At 45.8% G+C, this 19,442-nt stretch overlaps 1 protein-coding gene across 1 annotated transcript in view; it reads left to right on the top strand.

The window, feature by feature from the left end:
• The window catches only part of LOC125947377 (sodium-coupled monocarboxylate transporter 1-like), a 452,303-nt gene extending 434,975 nt beyond the window's left edge, over positions 1 to 17,328 (top strand). Inside the window, exons 5-10 of the mRNA XM_049671972.1 lie at positions 1,855 to 1,922; positions 2,750 to 2,836; positions 9,753 to 9,925; positions 11,618 to 11,721; positions 16,801 to 16,901; positions 17,012 to 17,328. Of these exons, the coding sequence (XP_049527929.1) occupies positions 1,855 to 1,922; positions 2,750 to 2,836; positions 9,753 to 9,925; positions 11,618 to 11,721; positions 16,801 to 16,901; positions 17,012 to 17,104 (626 nt within the window). The 3' untranslated portion in view covers positions 17,105 to 17,328. The remainder of the gene's footprint in view (positions 1 to 1,854; positions 1,923 to 2,749; positions 2,837 to 9,752; positions 9,926 to 11,617; positions 11,722 to 16,800; positions 16,902 to 17,011) is intronic.
• The last annotated feature ends 2,114 nt before the right edge of the window (positions 17,329 to 19,442 follow it).

Raw genomic sequence — 19,442 nt, forward strand, 5'->3', positions numbered from 1 at the left:
TGACAGAGGTCCTGCCTATGCGAGGAGGGAAGTGCAACTGACGCCAGTCCAGAGCAGACCCCTATTAGTTGCGCTATATACAGTATATGCATACACACATACACGCTCTTCTAATCTCTCCCATTCCCTCTCTACCGCTACCACGTGAGTGCTTCCCACACTTCACGCACATACAGTTTTTTTTTCCACTTCGACACTCCTAGTGCTCACGCATAAATGCATAGAGAAGCGGGAGTGCAGAGAGCCGTAGCCATAGATCGATTGGTAGGTCACCGCCCCCGTTAGGAAAAGATTGTGCGTTCGTGTCACATATGTACCAAAGTTGTCGGCTCTCTGCTTCCTTTTTTCAAGCGAAGCTTGTACTGTATCACAAGTGTGGTGGTGGTGGTGGTGTCACGCTAAAAAACTCGGCTGCTCCCAGAGTATGGCAGGTGCGAGGAAAGTGAGCCGGCGCCGGATTATGTAACGCGCGCGACCAATCAGTGTCTTTTGGTCGGTCGCGGGGAGGGAAAGGAAAGAAAAGGGGTCGGCGAGCACTCTGCCGGGCTTCCCTCGCCTCAGATCACTCTCAGCGGCCGGATGCGAAGGCCCCGCATGGTGTGTTCCGCTGAGGAGCAGGCTGCGTTTTTGCAACGGCGCACCAAACTCGGTCGGGAAAGGGCTCGTCGTTGACGTGCCGATTCTAGCGTGAAGGCCTCTAAGCCGAGGCCAAACTTCAGTCAAGAGCCGCAGACCCCGTTTTGTGGAAGCGCAATGTTGAAGCCAAACGTCAGCGGAGAGCCGCCGAACCTGAGTTTAGGGTACAGTGCCTGCGACTGCGTCGTCTTGCTATCGATGAACCCGACAATGGTGGCGCACGCCTCGTAACTACGGGAAAGTAGTAGGTCAGATATACACACGACAACCTTCGCTTACCCCCATTTTCTCGACAGGGAAGGGCTGTTGATTTTTTTCCTTTAGTATATATTTCCTTTTTATTGTACATTAATTCAGCACCTCTATTTATACCATGCAGTCGAATTTGGAATATGGCACATTTTTTTCAAGCTTTCCTTGGCCACATTAGAGGCTTGCTTCCTGTGGTTAGTAACATAGATCTAGGCGGTCTGTTCTCGTATTCTCGTTAATGATGTATCGACTGCGGCAGCCTTGATTCTTGAAATAGCACACGGGAATTTGCCTGTTGTTAACATCAAGTATTACGTGACACGTGCATTTCAACAGTTCTCCACATCCATAGCCATACCATGAGTGTCACTGGCTAACACTCCAATGGCAAGGGTATAAATAGACGTACGTAAACATCCAGGAATATCTGGAGATTGACAGCCATCGTCGAGCACCGCATGCGTATTCGGCTGCCATCAGTGGTATTTTCAGGTGTTTTTTAGTATGATTAGTTGGGCCTTTCGGATGTTTACACAATTTATTTCTGAATTTGTACTGTCACCTTTATTGCTCTCAGTACCATATAAAATACATAATGATGATTTCTTCATTTACTGCGTGTTGATTTGCCTTAGTTGTTACCGCGTGTGCAATGTCTTATAGACAGTTTCTTTGGAACAGTTTCAGAATTATTCCCGGGATTTTGGTTACGGCATTAGGTAGCAATTATTAAAGAATGGCAACATTCTATGTTTCAATGCACATCGTGAACTAAAGTGCATCCATCTAGAAGAATGGTTTGAACGTCTTTTAAAGAGGCAGCTAACTATATATTTGGATCCTTGAGTGAGATTCAGAAATATTCTGAGCGTGTTCATTAAAAAGTTGCTAGAAATTAATCAATCGAGGTGACTAAATCCAATCCACTAACACTTTCTAGAATAACTTGCGTTATTATTTTTGCAGCTATGACTTTAGGAGCTGTAATGACAGTATACAGCACCGTATGCCTGTACATGGGATCAATAACAACGGTAAAAACAATGTCGTTTTCTTCTTTTGCTGCGTGTACCCAATCATCTACGACTGCCCATTTGTAAATAACCAATCCATAAAAACTTCAGATCAAAACTGAGTTTCCCTGGAAATATACGGGGCGTCATAAGAGAGTATTTATTGGCTTTGACGAGGCCTCTCAGTATTGCTATTTATAAGCTCCGAACTAAAGAAGCAGTTGTAAGCATAATTCTGCGCATGTATATAGACTAAACGAGATTAGTTAATGCAAAAAATGTAGAGTGCGACAATCCGGCTATACACTCAATAAGAAAATATGAGTGCGGAAAGCCTCTAAATATGTTACTTCTGCAGTGCCTTGTAGAGTGAAATTATTATTGTTGCGTCACTTGTACATTGTATGTGAAACGGAATAAGTAGGTTTTAAAAAATTAGCGCACTTGTTCAGAGAATATTCTGTCTATTCTTGGTTTAACCCAAAATGTATCATGTCTACGAAAGAAAGCAGACATTTTATTTAAAGAATTTTTCGGACAACATGTACTGAAGAAATTCCAGCGCCTATTGAGGGCTTTTTGATGGATATGGTGACTTCATAACTTGTGTCAGGTGCTTTTGCGTCAAGGTCGTCAGTAACAAGTGCACAAAAAGGCAATGTTTTTCCTTATGAAATACGGATAACTACGTTCTTGAATGATAGCATGCTTTATTTTTTTGTGCTGTTAATACAAGAGTACAGATCGATTTAATACTTTACGCGCATAGAGCACTCCGCCGTAATGTACCCTAATAGGATTGTCGGGAGATTGTTTCGTGCAATAGCTACAGACTCATTTCTTCGCAGATATTTTTGATGGTCAGTACCGGCTTGACGGCACCGTTCGTTGGATTGTGTCTCCTTGGTGTTTTATTTCCCTTCGTACACTCCAAGGTACGTATGCCTTTTTTTATGGCAGCCAGTTTTGTACAATCAAGGTAAACTCTACATCAGCTATCGGGACAAACAAAAATATCCTTCACTTTGTATTCATATATTGCCCGGGAGGGATTCTAGTGAAACGGGGTGCATAAATGAGACTCTGACAAGAGGTGAAATCAAGCAAAGCTAACGTGATTGCCTCATGACTCGTGCCACAATAGCGCTCCTAAACTCAAGTTTGCCGACAAACGCCAGCACCACTGCTTCCCCCAAGCCGCGTCACCATGCACCAGTTCGCCCACAACGTGAGGCGCTCGCGATGCCCCCGAATTTTGCGAAATGGCTCCTCGCATCGCAGTTGTTTCGCGATGGTTCGGCGGTCTGGTAGCCATGGGGCCAAGGTAACCGTTACTGTTGCGTGGTGGACTGCCACAACAGTGACAAAAACATGCGGGGCTTGCAGCCACCTGTCAAGTTCTACAGCTTCCTGGGCAAATGGTATCAAAAGGAAAGCACACAGCCATGGATGACCTCCGCCCTCAGAATCAAGTAAATCGGAATGCAAAAGTTAACTCTTTTCCTTATCGCTTGCTATTATTCGCGACGGCATTGCTTCTTCACCTTGTAGCTCAATCACCACAGTTTCCTCGCGACGACGAGGAGATCCCTGCCGCTCTACTTCGACATTCTCCGAGTGATGCTTTGAGCCTCGGGTTATATGCGCGTGCGCAGCACATTGTGATTTCTCGTGTTTCTTTGACAGCACGCGCTTGGTATGTCATATCTGTAGTAGCACGCTGCGTTAGCTCAAGCGTATGATTTGATGGCCCATTTCTAAAAAGAATGCGGACCATGCTATGTGAAATCATGACTCCGCGAGTTGTGTTGCGAGAGAAGGGCGCGGCGGTTTGAAACACATTAGCTCTCGGTCGTTCTTTAATACCGGTATACCAAGCCCGATACGGATTACATTTTCGTTCGCGATCAAAAATAGTAAATGTTGCACACCTCCGAAATCCAGATTTTGTTGGTTGAGCTCACTCAGGATTACGGTGCAGAGGACAGCCTACGATCCCGATCTGCTGCACTTGGAACGTGGATGATCGTGGTCGAAAGTGCACGTGTAGAAGCAAGAAATTCTGATTGGACTGGAGAGAGCTCCAAAGTGCCTAAGTGACAGGGATATAATTTCATCATGGGTTCAGACGCCTCAGGGATGTCATAGTCGTTGTGTCCCGTGCCGAGATGGTAAAATCACGTGTTTTCGTACTTGTGAGGCGGTTTTCTATGCGGGTTTCTTCTAGCGTTTTTTTTTTTTGTCTTTAACTAATGCTTTGCCTCTTCCTTCGTTTGAGTTTTTAACATGCAGTGATATCGAATCACATCACACCACTCTTTGCACCCGTGAGACTGGCTGCGCGAGACGAATAAAAATTTCGCATGTGAAAACGTTAAATGAATTGGTATGCGCGAACGAACAAGGCCCGATGTAATTGCCAACGAGAGTAGGAGTCCGGACTTGTGTCCTTTCATTTGTGCACTAACTACCTATAAATATGTAGAATTTCACAGGTGCCTGTCAGTCCTTGGTGTTTTTCAGGCTGTTGCGGCACCGAACGGCAAACTTGTGCGGTCAAATGCATGGGAGACACAATGTCACCACCCATGCTCCCGTACAAAACACGCCTACGCAAACACGCTGCCTGGTGACCTTTTATTTGCTCCTGGGAGCACCGTTGCTCAGCAGTATCCGTAGTGCCGGTTACCCCAGGTCGGGAAGTCCATGCCCAAATTATCCTGAAAGTATCTTTCAGTTAAACCGCACGCGTTTTAAAATCTTATATAAGAAGAAAAGTTAACTAGAACATTTCCAAATACCCCCATTATTTCATTTCCCTCCGCATACTGAAAAATAGGGTTCGAATTACACTGTCTCCTAGTTAACTGCCAATCACTACCTGTACTGGAATACAGAGCCAGAAGCGCAGGGCGTGTACCAAGTCGTCTCCGCAGAAAGACCAAACAAAATACAATTACAGGCAGCAGAAATAAAATTCACCAACGATTACGATACACCCTAAGACGAAACATGAGCGCAGCTCTATACGTGTTTTCGTGCGGGATGTTGCCAACGGAGCGAAGTGTGGGGCGCGACTGCGTCGGTAATCGGGAGATCGCGAGAGGCATCGCGTGGGTGACGCGTGGGCGCGATTCACAGCAGCCGCCGCCAACAGAGCTCCACCCATGCAGCGCTTTGTTTCCATATACAGTAAGCCCTCGTTAACTTAAACTCTGATATATCGAATTATCGGATAAGTCGAGTGTTTTCCCTGGCACGGTGTCAAGTCTATAGAGTTTTCACCCCTTATCTCGAAACGCCACTGCATCGAACTCCGGATGTCTCGAAACCTAGACTGCAAAAATGCTGTTAAAAATGACAGTACCGAAACATTTTTTGTACTTTTTTTGCGCAGCTGTGGTATCGCCAAAAAAGTGAACCAGGGCCGGTATTTTGTAACAATTCCTTTTCCTATGCTAATGCCTTTTCATGCTTTTCGCACTTGGTCAGCGGTCAGATGTGACGGTCCGCTCACGTTATCAACAGGACTTAGCCGGCCGTGAGCGCTGGACGGTAAAACTAGCATAGAATAAATCAAAACGCATGGCTACAAAATACCGACCCAGACCTGCAATTTTGCCCCAAAGCCTTTTGCTTGATTTTACTTCACCCTCATCTACAGTTATCGGCCGGCTGATCCCACTGATTACGTGGGCGGACTGTCGCTACGACCACTGACGTGCGCAAAGAGTGCCAGAAAGTGTATCGTCGGCCAGAGGCGAGCGCGCCGCCACTTGTAAACACACCAGCCACGCACGGCAGTGCCTCGATGCCCGGTGCTCGGAGGCAGCTGTTGTGCGTGGCGGTGGTCACGTTACTGAGCAGGGCGGTGGCGACTCAGCTACCAAGCAGACCAGCATTACAAGTTTCATTTGTGGAAAATAAATGGGTCGAGAATCAACTGGCGCCGACCCGAATTATTGAAACCGCGTTGCACCTGTGCCAAATGTCCGGTAAATACCCAGCCCTTTATATTTTCGTGGATTCGGGTATCTCGAAACTCTGCTGATATCGAAATTTTTTCCACTTTTCATTACTTCTAGTTAACAGCGTATTACTGTATGTGGTATCGGTTAACGCGCTCACCGCATGCCTTGTCGATGGGGCCATCGGTGAGCAGACGACGGCGCACTACTCTGGCGCCATCTTGTAGCGGTCTTCGCCGCAGAACACGTCTTGTGCGGCCCTCCGCTTTTCTTCCCATGCTTTCGCCATACCCTCCTCCTCCTTACGCTTATCACCTCATGGTTCCACTGCACCCTCCTCTTCCGCTTTCCTCTTTGCGCTCTCTTCGCTAGCGCCGTCTTTCATCCCCCGCTGTACTCCGCATTCGCTCTTTCATCCTTCGCTGTGCTCGGTCGCTCGGTTACGGCGAGGGACGCCTAGGCTGAAGGCAGGAACGTACACCTAAGTGCTGCGCTTTAAAAGGTGCTTAGCCATGAACAATGTCCAGTTCACACGGCAACTGCTTGAATGTCACGTGGTTTGTGGCATAGTTTCAAAGGTTTCGTGTTTTCATTTTTTTGTTCGTTTTCGGAACACTTTTATTTTTACGGCGAAGCTCTTTATGCAGACCCTGTGCCGACGTTGTCGGGCTTCGCTTTAAGAGGGACCGCGTGACCTAAAAGGAGAGGAGAGAGAAAAGACCTCAACAGGAGGAAAGGGGCTAAAGTGACCCCTTTCCCACAGTGAGAACTCTTTGAGAGGGTGCAGATGAAAATGAGAAGGGGGAGTGGAGTTGACACAAGTCGCGCTGTCCAATACTGGCGTTGCAGTGGGAAAGCGTGAGGCGCGCCAACCAACGGTGGTGTAGGAAAAAATTTGGTCAACAGAGAAGTGGGGTGTGAGAGGAGTTCGCGTTAGCGTTGGTTGTATATACGGAGCTTTGGTCAAGGACTCTCCTCTGAGAACGTCACATAAAATTCAAAGCCCTTCCACTACTGTGAAGATGGAAGCCAGCGAAACTGACTATAGTGGGTCTGCTGTAGTATATATTGCTATAGTCCATTTATATTCCCACAGAACAGCATTTCCCATGATGAAGCGAGCAGTGTGAAGACGACGACGAAGATTACAGGCTTGTGCGGGCTGTTGCCTCTTGTGCAAGTGCGATGGATTTCTTTGTAAATATACTTGTATATAGCTTTTTGTCTGCGTCTTCCTGCGTAACAATATGTTATCATTATGGAATATATTGAGTGTTGTCGGCATGTTCGTCAAAGAGCAAGGACACCGGCGTCTTGTTTTCGCCCGGCGCGATGGCCAAGTAGTGCGTTTGCTGCGCAAAGTCTGCCTCATCGTCATAGGGTAGCGTATGAGCCACTGCGTACATAGCCGCGGCACACTGCACGACAGCGTCAGGATCCTGTGAGATCTCTCCCGCTCCTGCTCTCGGTGGCTCATACCCACATATCAACGCGGGTATGAGCCACACGTGATTTCTTTCTTACCTTTTTTCTTTCTTTCCGTCCTTCCTTTCTTTCTACTTGTCCCTGGTTCATATTCGCATATCCACTGGGGGAAACCACCACGCACATGAAGCCAAACCGTCACGCACATGGAGCCGGAATGCTGATCATCATAGTTTTTTCTCTACACGTGGACACGATTCTAGGGGACTAGCCTTGAACAGCTTCGCTCTAAAAAAACGTGAGGAATGCGCTGGGAACGCCGTCGCCCGTGGATGCCTACGCGTCCCCCTGCAATGCGCTAGGAACGCCGTAGTAGTAGTAGCGCCCTTCAGGCCAGCCAAACGGCCGCGAATGCAAATACGGCTCGGACACTCGCTCACACTGCAGCCGGCCTGACGCGGCACGCCGTACCTTTTTTTGAAGCATGGTCCCCGGACGAAGCACGCAAAAGCGAAAATGAGGTGAAAGAATGATGAAACAAAATATTTACTGTATAGACTGCTAGCGAAGTTTCACTCGCATGGTGTACCTAACACAGCGTTGCTGTTGGACCATCCTCAGGGTGTGGAAGGGGCGTTGATTTTTTTTTGGTATGATACTCCAGCTAAGCTTTTTCGAGCAACATTAGCAAACAACGCGATCAGCAAAACTGTTCTCATAAAATGGTTTTTTTTATTTGAACGCTTCCTCTGTATTCCTGTAGAAACCAAAGTAATGTAGATTGAAACAAACTTAAGCAAGCATGTCACAACGAAAGTTTGAGAGCGTATGAGCATTGGTGAGGGTACTTAACACTGGTTTCAAAAGCACACCGCAGCGAGAAGAGGCTGGGTGATGGTTTTAGTTTTAAAGCAGTGTGCCTCCTCATAATACCGCCCGGACGAATATCCATGTGTGCCGAGACCACCGGCCGTGTTGTTGTTGATTCGTGCAAGCGCAGTGAATTTCGCTCTTAATTAATCGCTCGATGATGAAGGTGACTGCTGAATTTTAAGAGTCCTGAATAGTCACATGACAATGACCACCTAACCACACAAGGCCACACTACATACAACTGCCTTCATGGGCGTTTCCCAACTGCGCCTTGGTTAAGATGGCGGATGCGGCCTGGGTTGCCAGATCTCTATGCATTTTGAATATGCCCTACTCTTCAGTTAGTTTTGCCAAGTTTTATTATTGTGCAGTAGCGTGAGATATGAGGTGGTGATGTTTCTTAGGGGTGGGCAGCGCTAGAGCACTGCACGGGCTCGGGCTTACCCGAAAGCCCGGGCCCGACCCGGCCCGTGGGCTGGTCCGAGTAGAGCAGTTTTTTTCACGGGCGCGGGCCGGGCTCGGGCACGACATGTGCTTTTTGACCCGGGCCCTGGCCGGGCTCGGGTATTTGGACGCGGGCCCAGGCCGGGCTCAGTCTTTCGGGTGGTGTTTATGTAACGTGCAGCGAGTTATCCTCGCGCTTCTCGACTCTACAAAACACGTGTTTTTCGGTCTCGGGCTGAGTTCGGGCTGGTTTCGAGCCGGGCTCGGGCCGGGCTCGGGCATAAGGTAAAGGAGTGGCGGGCCGGGCGGGGTGGGTAACGTAGATTATTTCCGGGCCCGGGTCTAGCCATCAAACTTTTGGTCGGGCTCCAGTGGGCAGGCCAACGGGCCCGAGCCGGGCCCGGGCTGAAAAAATCGTCCCCTGCAGTGCTCTAGGCAGCGCTACCCGGACGAAGGACAGAGGAACAGACGATACGAGCACTGACTGACAACTCAGTCAGCGCTCGTATCGTCTCTTCCTCTGTCCTTCGTCCGGGTAGCGCTGCCCACCCCTAAGAAACATGTTCGGTTACCAACTCGCCCCGCTTGCTGTGTTAAATGAGGTGGTCAACCATTTCATGTCTAGCGTGCTTGAAAAGCATCTATCTATCCACTTGAAAAATATGACTGCCGTAAAACATGGCGAAAGATATATCAAGGAGGGAACCTGTTACATGAATGCATATTGACAGCAACAACGAACCCTGTGCCTTATATTTCCGAGCTCACTTAACTGAAATTATTTACACACAATATTCAGTGCTGAAGCACAGATCCACATATAAGTGTTTTAATATGTATGCGAGACATTTTTATCACGAGTATTGTCATGATTATTTGTGTTTTGAATGAGTATCTAGGCGTGCGACTATCTTTGCGTGCGCCATTTTGGAGACTGCACCTGCAGGGATTAGAACTCTGGTGGCAAACAGTTATTATAGGTGAGATATGTCGCAATTTTCTTCTGTTTGCATAAACGAGTATTTTGACAAGCTGCTAGCACGAAAATACTTATGTTTAATATAGACAATCTTCCGGCTACAACTTGCGCTCGCCGTTTTGTAGAAGCGAAAAATGGGAAGTAACCTCGTATTGCCTACAGGGTGCGGGTGTGGCGACGCTCATCATGGTCGTTTATCAGCTCAGCCACACGGCGAATATGATGGTTCGTGGAAAGAGGCCACAAAGGATGCCGGTATCGCTTGACCACTGCCCAGGAAATCTCAGTCTGCGCGTGGAAGGCATGAACATCACATCTTTGCAGGATACTGCTTCGTAAGAGTATTATCATTATTGTGTTTTACTGTTCTTATCATAGAGGAGAATCATTATTTTGTTTTATTGCGCTTATCATAGAGGAGGCTCTGCGCCTTTTAAAGTTCGAATGAGAAACAAATAGCCTATCAACGTCTATAGGAAATGCCACATGATATATTTAGGAATTTAAAAAAAACATGTTCGCTGTTTCAAAGTGTACTGACATTTTTGTACCTGACACTCCAGCTAGGAAGTGTTCAAAACGCTAGAAAGCGTAATTCTCGGCAAAACCAAAATGCTAATATTACTATTTTACAAAAGGCGAAGGAAAATTTGGCTTTCTGTGTCTAAACCGCGTTCGACATTACATGAGTTACGGGATGGAATCAAATTCCCAGTAGACAGATATGAATATATTGTGCGTTAGCCAACGGAAACCGTCTAGTGAGACATCGAACCTTATTTAACAAGTAAAAGATGACGAAAGACTGTCAAGAAGCTCTTTCTTTACTGGCGGCAAAGGTCTTGGAATAGAATAGATTCGGGGCTAGACGATCGCTGACTTGGCCACTCATGAACTTCAGACACTGCTGCAAATTTGGAACTTCATATCATACTGTGCATGGTACCTTACTCTGCGCGCACATCCTACGCTTAGATTTAGAAAAATGGACAGTGGAAATGGACAATGGGCATTGTCCCTCACAGACAGACATACGAACAAAGAGAAACTATTCGGACAAAAAACTGGTGCATTTGAAGGGCAGAAATTTTGTAATGGGCCGGAAATTGTGACATATGTGTGGTAAACATAACTGGTGATAACTGGTGGAGATGAAATTCCGTGCTACCCGTATGTCTTTAAAATGAAGCTGCGAAGCACCGTATGATGAGGTGACATTTCACCTCCTTTTAAAAGGAGTGAAGCAATAACCATAAGAAATGCAAAGTTGATCCCATTGTTTCATGCTAGACGTGCGGTGCACATTGAATATTTCCATGATGGACAAACAATAAGCGAGAACTTCTCAACTGATGAGCTAAAACTTTTGCGCTAATTGATTTGGTGGAACCATCCTGGTTTGTCGTTTACTGTGCAGTGGTTTTCGTTGCACGACAACTCGAGGCACTGCATTGCTGGATCAGCCCGGGATCTTCCCCAACCTTAGTAGTCGTGCTTTACCACATCCGAACACTTCGTAGACCAGTTTCTACTTAGTCGTTATTACGTGATTTTGCGGCTGAAAGGAAGCGTTAGCCAGGTATGGCAACAATCTAACCCCCCCTAATTACTGTAGTGAAGGGTATCCGAGTTGAAACTTAGCTTTCTTCTATTACCTCCTGAAAATGTGGAAGGTGAGTGTAAATAGCCAAGGGAACCACCTAGAAAAGACATCAATTCATTCGTTTCCAAGATGAATCAGTAATTGTTTTACCTGCTCGCTGCTGCAAATTTTCTTTCAAAGGTTGCAATCAAGGGTCGTATAAATTTTCTAGCTCTCCGCTCTCACAAAGGACAAAATGCTTGTGCGCTAAACTTTTCATTAGGTTATTCTGCGTGTCGAAAATGTTTAGATCTTATCGCGGTGTCTGAAAGAAGTCTGACAATACAAAGACAGCTTCACATCAAAACGAGTGGAGCGATTAACGAAAATATCAACAGATGGTTATTTAACAAGCACATTCTTGGGCTGTTTACATTTTTTTCAGATCAGAGGAGACATTCTTCTTCTTCCGTCTGTCGCTCCTGTGGAGTAGCGCTTTTGCAATTCTGGCAACAATATTTCTTGGAGTGGTCCTTAGCGCCTTAACAGGTAGCAGCATTCTCTGTTCCTCCCATGAAAGTATTTATTACTAAACAGCAAATGGCATGCCCACCTCAGCAGTGTATCAATAAAGGAGGCATATGTATTCAGGAAATGAGATCAGCATGAACTACTACAAAAATCTACTAAAAATTAGCAAAAATGGCTAAAACAGACAGTTTTTCATTTCTTGAAGACAAAAATTGTTATTTGCTAGCTATATTATTCTTGTTCACCTTTCAAATGTGTTTTAAACACATGAACTTTCTTAAAGTGCTCAGTTGTTGTTGTCTTACGTCAGTGTCCTTCTTTTAGAAATGCTTATGCCATTACGCGCTTTGTCATATCTTACTAGAACCCCAGCTATACCTTTGCACTTATGAAAACTGATTTTGCCAACAATAATGGGCCTTCGGAGTATATTAGCAAACTAACGACATTACATATAGCCTTAAATGAATGTTTCATATTTTGTAGGATGCCTACAAATGATATCTGCTGTTGGCTTCGTCTGTCCTGACTTTAGTATAACTGAGTACTTTCCTGCCAAGAGTAGGGATTTCAATTCCCGGAAATCATTTACTGATAACATTTTAATAAGTCAGTTTTCAAAATATAAAACTAATGCTATGTGCCATTTACAGCAGTATAATTGGCTCACTTTATGGGCTGGTGACTTGGCGCCTAGTTCAGTAGTGTGCGCACTGTGTGGAAGCTTTATTTTTGTAGGGAAAGTAACTGCGAATAGGCAATACCTGAGGCAGTAAAACAACAAGAACATCGAGGAAAGGAGATCAGCTGAGATTTGATACGGTCCTGCAAAACTAACTGCTGCAAAGAACCAGCAATAACAACATTTTAGTACGAGAAACTCGCAGTTTCACCAGGTGCAGTTGTCGGTGCGATATGAACTCTGGGCTGCCACTATATAGATACGTTTTATCTCTGTGTATCGCTGCCTAGCACACCGTTGCAGATGACACTGAATCAAACTTCATCAAAGCTTTTGCCGCTCGAACATGTACAGGGGCAAGTACTTATTCATTCATAAGGAAATGCGCCAGGTGTGGATACAAATAAGCTCTGAGTTGTGTCAGATATTGGGAGAATTGAACTCCGCTCTGCGCGATGTAACCACCTCGCCTGAGTGGTCCGTAACTTCATCGGTTGCAGTTATGTACGCTTATTTTATGTTTATAGGCATTTAGCTTTTATATGCATTACTGAAGCCACGATTATGAGTGCAAGGTAGAGAGGGAAGGAATGTTTCAAAGGTTCATTTTGCATCGTTCAGTTGGCAACTTAACATGACCGAAGGGGCGTATAAAGTTATAGTAGCAAATAGGTAAATATAGAGAGCAGACAGCAGTTCATCTGAATCATGAGCAGTAGACATGCAAGCTTCAGCACTTCTATAATCAGGCATTTAACGACCGCTTTTTCCGGCCACTATAAAAGAGGTTGGCTGGCCCTTCTGGCTGCTAAGGTGGGAGGCTAGGCGTCTAGTACGCCACCTTTGCTAGAAAGACATTCCCCTTGTATGCTGTAGGCATAGTAAATGGATAAAACAAGAGCAAGATGAACCATGGAGCATCCTATTGACACGTATACATGTTTATCTTTCGCCGATGGCCGCTTTCCACCGGCTAACAAATGTTAAACGTTATCGCTCGGCGCAGGACGCGCCTGTATCGGAAGTTTCTAGAACGTTATCGATGCTTCTTTTCGTTGCCTGTTTTCACCGACGCGTATGTTATCTGATTGTGTGACCGACGCGAACTGTCTAGAGCTTTCTGGAAGACACGCGGGCATCAGGGATTAATATGGAACATTCGATGACTCAGGTATAAAGGCCGACGTGTCTCGCCGCTGATCAGATTTTCGACGATCGCCGACTGTGTTCGCCGCTATCGTTGTGCTTTGAGTGTAGCTTGCTTTTGTGGGCACAGGTTCGTCATACACAGTTTTGGGACTATTTTCTCTACCGTCACTGCTACGTGACATCTGGTGGAGGTGCGGGGTATACGTCCTTCTTCGTGATCTTGTTGAGGCGACGATAATCGACGCAGAAACGTAGGGTTCCATCCTTGTTCTTCACTAACACCACGGGGGACGCCCACGGACTCTTGGACGGCTGGATGATGTCGTCGCGTAGCATTTCGTCGACTTGTTGCCTTATGGCCTCGCGTTCGCGCGCCGAAACTCGGTACAGGCTCTGACGGAGTGGGCGGACATATTCGTCAGTTATAATGCGGTGCTTGGCGACAGGGGTTTGTCGAACTTTTGACGACGACGAGAAGCAGTCCTTGTATTGCAGGAGCAGAGCTTTTGACACGTATACATGTTTATCTTTCGCCGATGGCCGCTTTCCACCGGCTAACAAATGTTAAACGTTAACGCTCGGCGCAGGACGCGCCTGTATCGGAAGTTTCTAGAACGTTATCGATGCTTCTTTTCGTTGCCTGTTTTCACCGACGCTTATGTTATCTGATTGTGTGACCGACGCGAACTGTCTAGAACTTTCTGGAAGACACGCGGGCATCAGGGATTAATCATAGAGAAAGGAATTCAACAAGAGGGGACACTACCATAGGGCCCAGCGGCCGAATTGACTGCAGCGGGCCAAGCGGTCGGTGTCGATCACGTGCATCACTTCCGGTTTCGGTTTTGGGCGCGCGTATTTTGAACGCAAGCTAGCACGCCGGCTGCGCACCCCCCCCCCCTTTTTCCCCCCCTTTTTTTGCTCTTCGTGCAGAATCGGTTTATTATTTAGTAAAAATGATTGCGAACGATCTCGTAAAGTCCCATCGAATCTGTGCCACGTGCAATTTCGCAAAGTAGACGCAAGACTTTTTGTGCAATGAGGAAATATTTTGCTCTATATAAAAGCTCGTTCCGCGCTTTTTGTGCGTTCATCCAACGTTGTGACACCAGCAGGTAAGGCAGTAGTTCCTGTATGAAGCTCCACCGGACGGTACCAGCTGAAAAAAAAGCAAATTACAAGCATGTTACATTTGCAAGCACGTAACTGCATGTTACAAGCATGAGTCATTTTGGTATTTAGACATAGGAATACTGCGAGGCGAAACGTGCGAAAGCGGTGAATGGGCGGCATTACAAACAAAAGCAATTCGCTTTTACATACATGGCGTAGAAAATACCCGACTCATCCCAAACATATATGAAAACATCTGGTTTCCAAGCGTTCCCCAATTTCCGGGCATTAATTCCTGCACTTAGGCAGCACAAATACACGAGCGACTTCGCGTTTCCAAAACTTGGCCTTGGGCGACGCGGCGGTACGCGACATACACAGAGACGGACGCAACAGGCACTCAAGACAAATGCGTGGGTGCAATGCTTTCTTTCAGTCCTTTAGAAGACGTAATTTTCGAATTACAAGTTTCTGATATGTTCGTCGTTCGCGCGTTCTGCCGGCGCCAGCAGCACACCCCATGTTATCACTCTTGGCAATCGCCCATCGCGCTTTCAACAGGCGTGAGTATCGAAAGAAAGTATATGCTGTTGCGGAGCCACAAAAAACGTCACAGACTTGTCCCTCTAAGATTCATTACACGCCAAACTTTATCACCACGGCCGAGCTGCTTATCTCTAACTGCGTCACAGCGCGCTGTGCGGCCAGCGTGCCTCAAAAGTACCCCAGAAAGTAACGAAATTACTTTTCAGTAATGTCTGGTGTCAGAGAAAGCGGCACAAACTTCTCCTAGCAAGATGAACTAGACTACACACCACGGCTGAGTTCTCGCTAACTGCGACATGGCGCCCTGTGCGGCCAGTGTGGCTCAAAAACCGAAATAAGTTACAATAGTCTCATAGGAAGCGTCGGAAATATGTCTCAGCACGATACATTAACTCAAATTAACTGCGCCAGGATGGCCGAGCTGTTTTTCGCTAACTGCGTCTTCAGTCTCGGTCCCGTGCCGTAAGTCTAATTGCGTCGTAGACTGTGAAACAAGATTTCTCACCTTGCCGTAGTCCAATAGTGCAGTGGTGTCTTGTCCCAGTGCAGAAGGAACGCAAGAATACGCCGAGAGCCCAATAAACCAGGTTACATTTAAAAAAGAAAAAAAGAAGGAGACAGACGGGTCGCCGCGCGCGAGCGCTCAACCCGCGCGCAGCCACCCTCGCTGGCTTCGGGGGAGTGTCTGGCGGATGACGCATGTATCTGGCGCGTCACTGACCTGTGGCTAGGTAAGGCAAGGAAAATAAGTCGCAAAGCTTAAGTTCATTTATACGCAAAATGTTTTAGTTTTCGCGGGAAAGAATTTAAAAAATCAATCAATGCCTGTTAACTTAAGTTCACTTTCTTTTTTTTCGATGCTCGCGGCAGCTAACGTTCGGTGTCAAAAGTATAGCGTGACGTAGGGTGACGTGTTTCCTGTTGGCAGATTTTGCCGAGTGTCCCCTCTTGTTGAATTTCTTTCTCTATGGATTAATATGGAACCTTCGATGACTCAGGTATAAAAGCCGACGCGTCTCGCCGCTGATCAGATTTTCGACGATCGCCGACTGTGTTCGCCGCTATCGTTGTGCTTTGAGTGTAGCTTGCTTTTGTGGGCACAGGTTCGCCCAATAAACAACCAGTTTCGTCATACACAGTTTTGAGACTGTTTTCTCTACCGTCACTACGACGTGACACTATAAAAGTGCAAAAGCACACAGGCTACGTGGTTCAACTTTATCTACATAAACAGGCTTTCTAGTACAATCTGCCGAAACGGGAACGAGTTGGTATTGCACAAAACTAGACATAAGAGGAGGCCTCGGATAAACACACTCATGAAAGGCAGGTTACATGACCCGTATTACCAAATGCGTGCGTACTTGGGCGGGTACAGAAGACAGCCTGGGATTAGACGGAAATAACTTTTTAAAGCAAATAGTTCAAAACCTTCCACATTCTCTCCTGTGAAAGCTACTATATGATGGTCCATAAACTCGATGGAAATTATTTGTTTATGCCGAACTTTGTGTGCTTTGATGGTGTTTGCATGGTCTAACTGGCAAAACAAAGTACAATGTTTGTTGCGGATGTGGCAGAGTGATTTAATTTTTCATACTAAACAGGCGAAATAAAGAATAAAGAGGAGCAACCACAGCTGTGCAGTGATGCTCTTGTACGTATATGGAGGGCAAGGAGAGCACCCCAAGTAACCAAAAGGCTGGAGGTAAGCACTGGATATCACCGCATAAAAATAAAAAAGGTCATTTGCATGTCGCTCGATATTAAGGATCTTCACTTCAACGTGTACTTAATTCTTGTTCATTACAATTACAGATGGAAGAATCAAGACAGCTTAAGAACAGCAAGGAAAATAGAGAAGCCGAAAGCGAAAATTTGTTTCCACAGATCGCAGAGACTGATGTTTAAGGACTGCCTCGTAGTGCACAAACAGCTGGATATCAAAAGGAAATTTGCAAGTTAGCTCTTTTTCATCGTGTCGGCGAGAATTCGTTGAGTGGGAATCAAAATTAGCACGTTTTATTGGTGTTAAAGCAATGCTCGTATACAAAGGAAATGGAGGGCTTTCATGAACGGGCTTGAGGTCCTGTCATACAGTGTCCCCATGTTCTTGAATATTGCGCTGTGAGACATGCGAAAATTCACTGTATAAGGAGGAGAGGGACATGCCGCTCCTATTGCGAGTATAAGCTATAGAACATACATAAGCTCATCTTTATTTTTGTGGTGCGCTGAGTAGTCGAACTAATGGACGGACCTGGTACAATGACTTTTCTCTCTGAAATTTAAGGTCGCATTTACTAAAAGTCGCATTTACTAAAAGGACAGTGTCCGATCGCAGACGCGTTAACTTAAAGTTCAAGTTGATTTTATCATGTTGATGGGTACATCAGATGGTGGCACTCGTGTTCTCAGATTACGCCCCCTAGATATTCGATTACAGCGTAATCAGTTTGATAATTAACCGCACAAACTTTGAAGTAAAATTGTGATACGCTGGGTGTGTTGGCTGGTAGTGCTTGCTGAAACGTGGTTAACTTAACGCGAATGTCATAGTCGTTTTTCTTATGCAGGCCGAAGGAAACTTTTGCTTATAGTTGTTTCAATGCTAATAAGTTTTTACCTCAAATAAGATGTATAATTTTTTTAAAGTGCCAAATCTGCTCTCAATGGCCACAAATAAAGGTAATCAATCTGTGGTATCGTTTTTTCTTGTCAAATAGTGTTACGGCTTCGTGGTTTAAAGAAATTCGGTTGGTGGGTAATACTTCACTTATGCTCACGTAAGTTCCCGCTGAAAAATTTTGCTCCTCCATGACAGTATAATAAGGACCCTTTGGGCCATGTAAAACAGATCTTTGGTAATGAAACAGATTTCAGCTTGTCAGCAGTTCCCATTCTCAGGTAGCGTGATCACCTAGTTTAGCTGAATAGCAAGTATATTCAAATACATATAGCGGTACTGTCTGTGAAATCGCGTTCAGTTCCGAAACTTCTTTTAAAACTACGAATTCTGGGCCTTCCTTTCTGCATTATTTCTTGGATGAAATTATACCTAACCAATCGGTCACAGTCCGTCGACATGAGTGGGAGCATTTCGGATGCATTACCAGTTACGTCTAGGATCCCCCAAGCTAGCGTCCTTCGCCTCGTACTGTGGTCCGTAGTTGACAAAGTTGATAATAACCGCTGAACATAACAAGCGTCAATCGGAAACGTCAAAGAAAAGTTCGCTGAAAGCTGTGCCATAGCGATCAGGTAAACACCATTTTTTCAGCGGTAAATAAGAAACCAACAAAACTAGAATGACACGTGTTGACAGGGCCACCTGTAGGTTTCGCGATGTCCGACTGGCGAGAGGTATAGTTTGTTCTCTGAATGAATCGCTTTTTTTATATGAAGCCCCGTCTTTCTCCTTTCAAACTCTTTTAAATAGGCAGATTATTTGAGGCTTGTTCAATAATGCAGTGCCCGTTCAATGGTGGAATCTCAACCAGGGTCACTGGACGCAGGATCGGAACGCTTTATCCATTTGATCACATACGCATGCATGGGAGGAAAGTGCAACAGCCTTACAACACTCCTAAGCGTGACTTCACAGGCTACAAAATTTTTTTCCTGAAGTGAGAACATGGCGGTTTTCCTCATGCTATCTCCTTGCAGCAAGTGCTTTGATACGGTATATTCAATTGAGCTGTCTTCATAGCCCTAGTTTATCGGGTACAGTGCTCTCTTAATCGGTCTATGATGTAATAGAACCAACTGTAACGTTTTATTGATACACTGACAGCACATCGGCCTTGGAATTAAAATCATCCAGCGCTGGAAACAGCGAGTACGCACATTAATCGACTTAGGCAAATCGCACAAATGCCATAACTACAGAGCATTTGCCCAAGTTGATAAATAGGGGTCAGCCATGAACCAGTGTTTGTTATATCCATGATGGTTCAATACTTCTTCGGTAAAGTGTAAGAAGTGTTCTCATTCCCTATCTTCCGCGTGGCTACCCATCATTGGCATGTAGCCAGATGCCGTGACTGCACAAATATAGTTTTTTCGCCATATTAAATTACGCTAAAGGACGCATCTCGCCAAAGGAGCAAAAATACTCCGGGCTGGTTTCAACGGAGACCAAGTCAGGGGAATGCAAATCATCCGGGCACAGGCCCACTCTGACCTGCCAGGCAACGCGAATGCGCATGACCCGGCTAGAGGTTTCGCAGACCGAGACGATGTAACCAAG

Source organism: Dermacentor silvarum, chromosome 8 (genome assembly GCF_013339745.2).
Source record: "Dermacentor silvarum isolate Dsil-2018 chromosome 8, BIME_Dsil_1.4, whole genome shotgun sequence".
Classification (NCBI taxonomy): Eukaryota; Metazoa; Arthropoda; class Arachnida; order Ixodida; family Ixodidae; genus Dermacentor; species Dermacentor silvarum.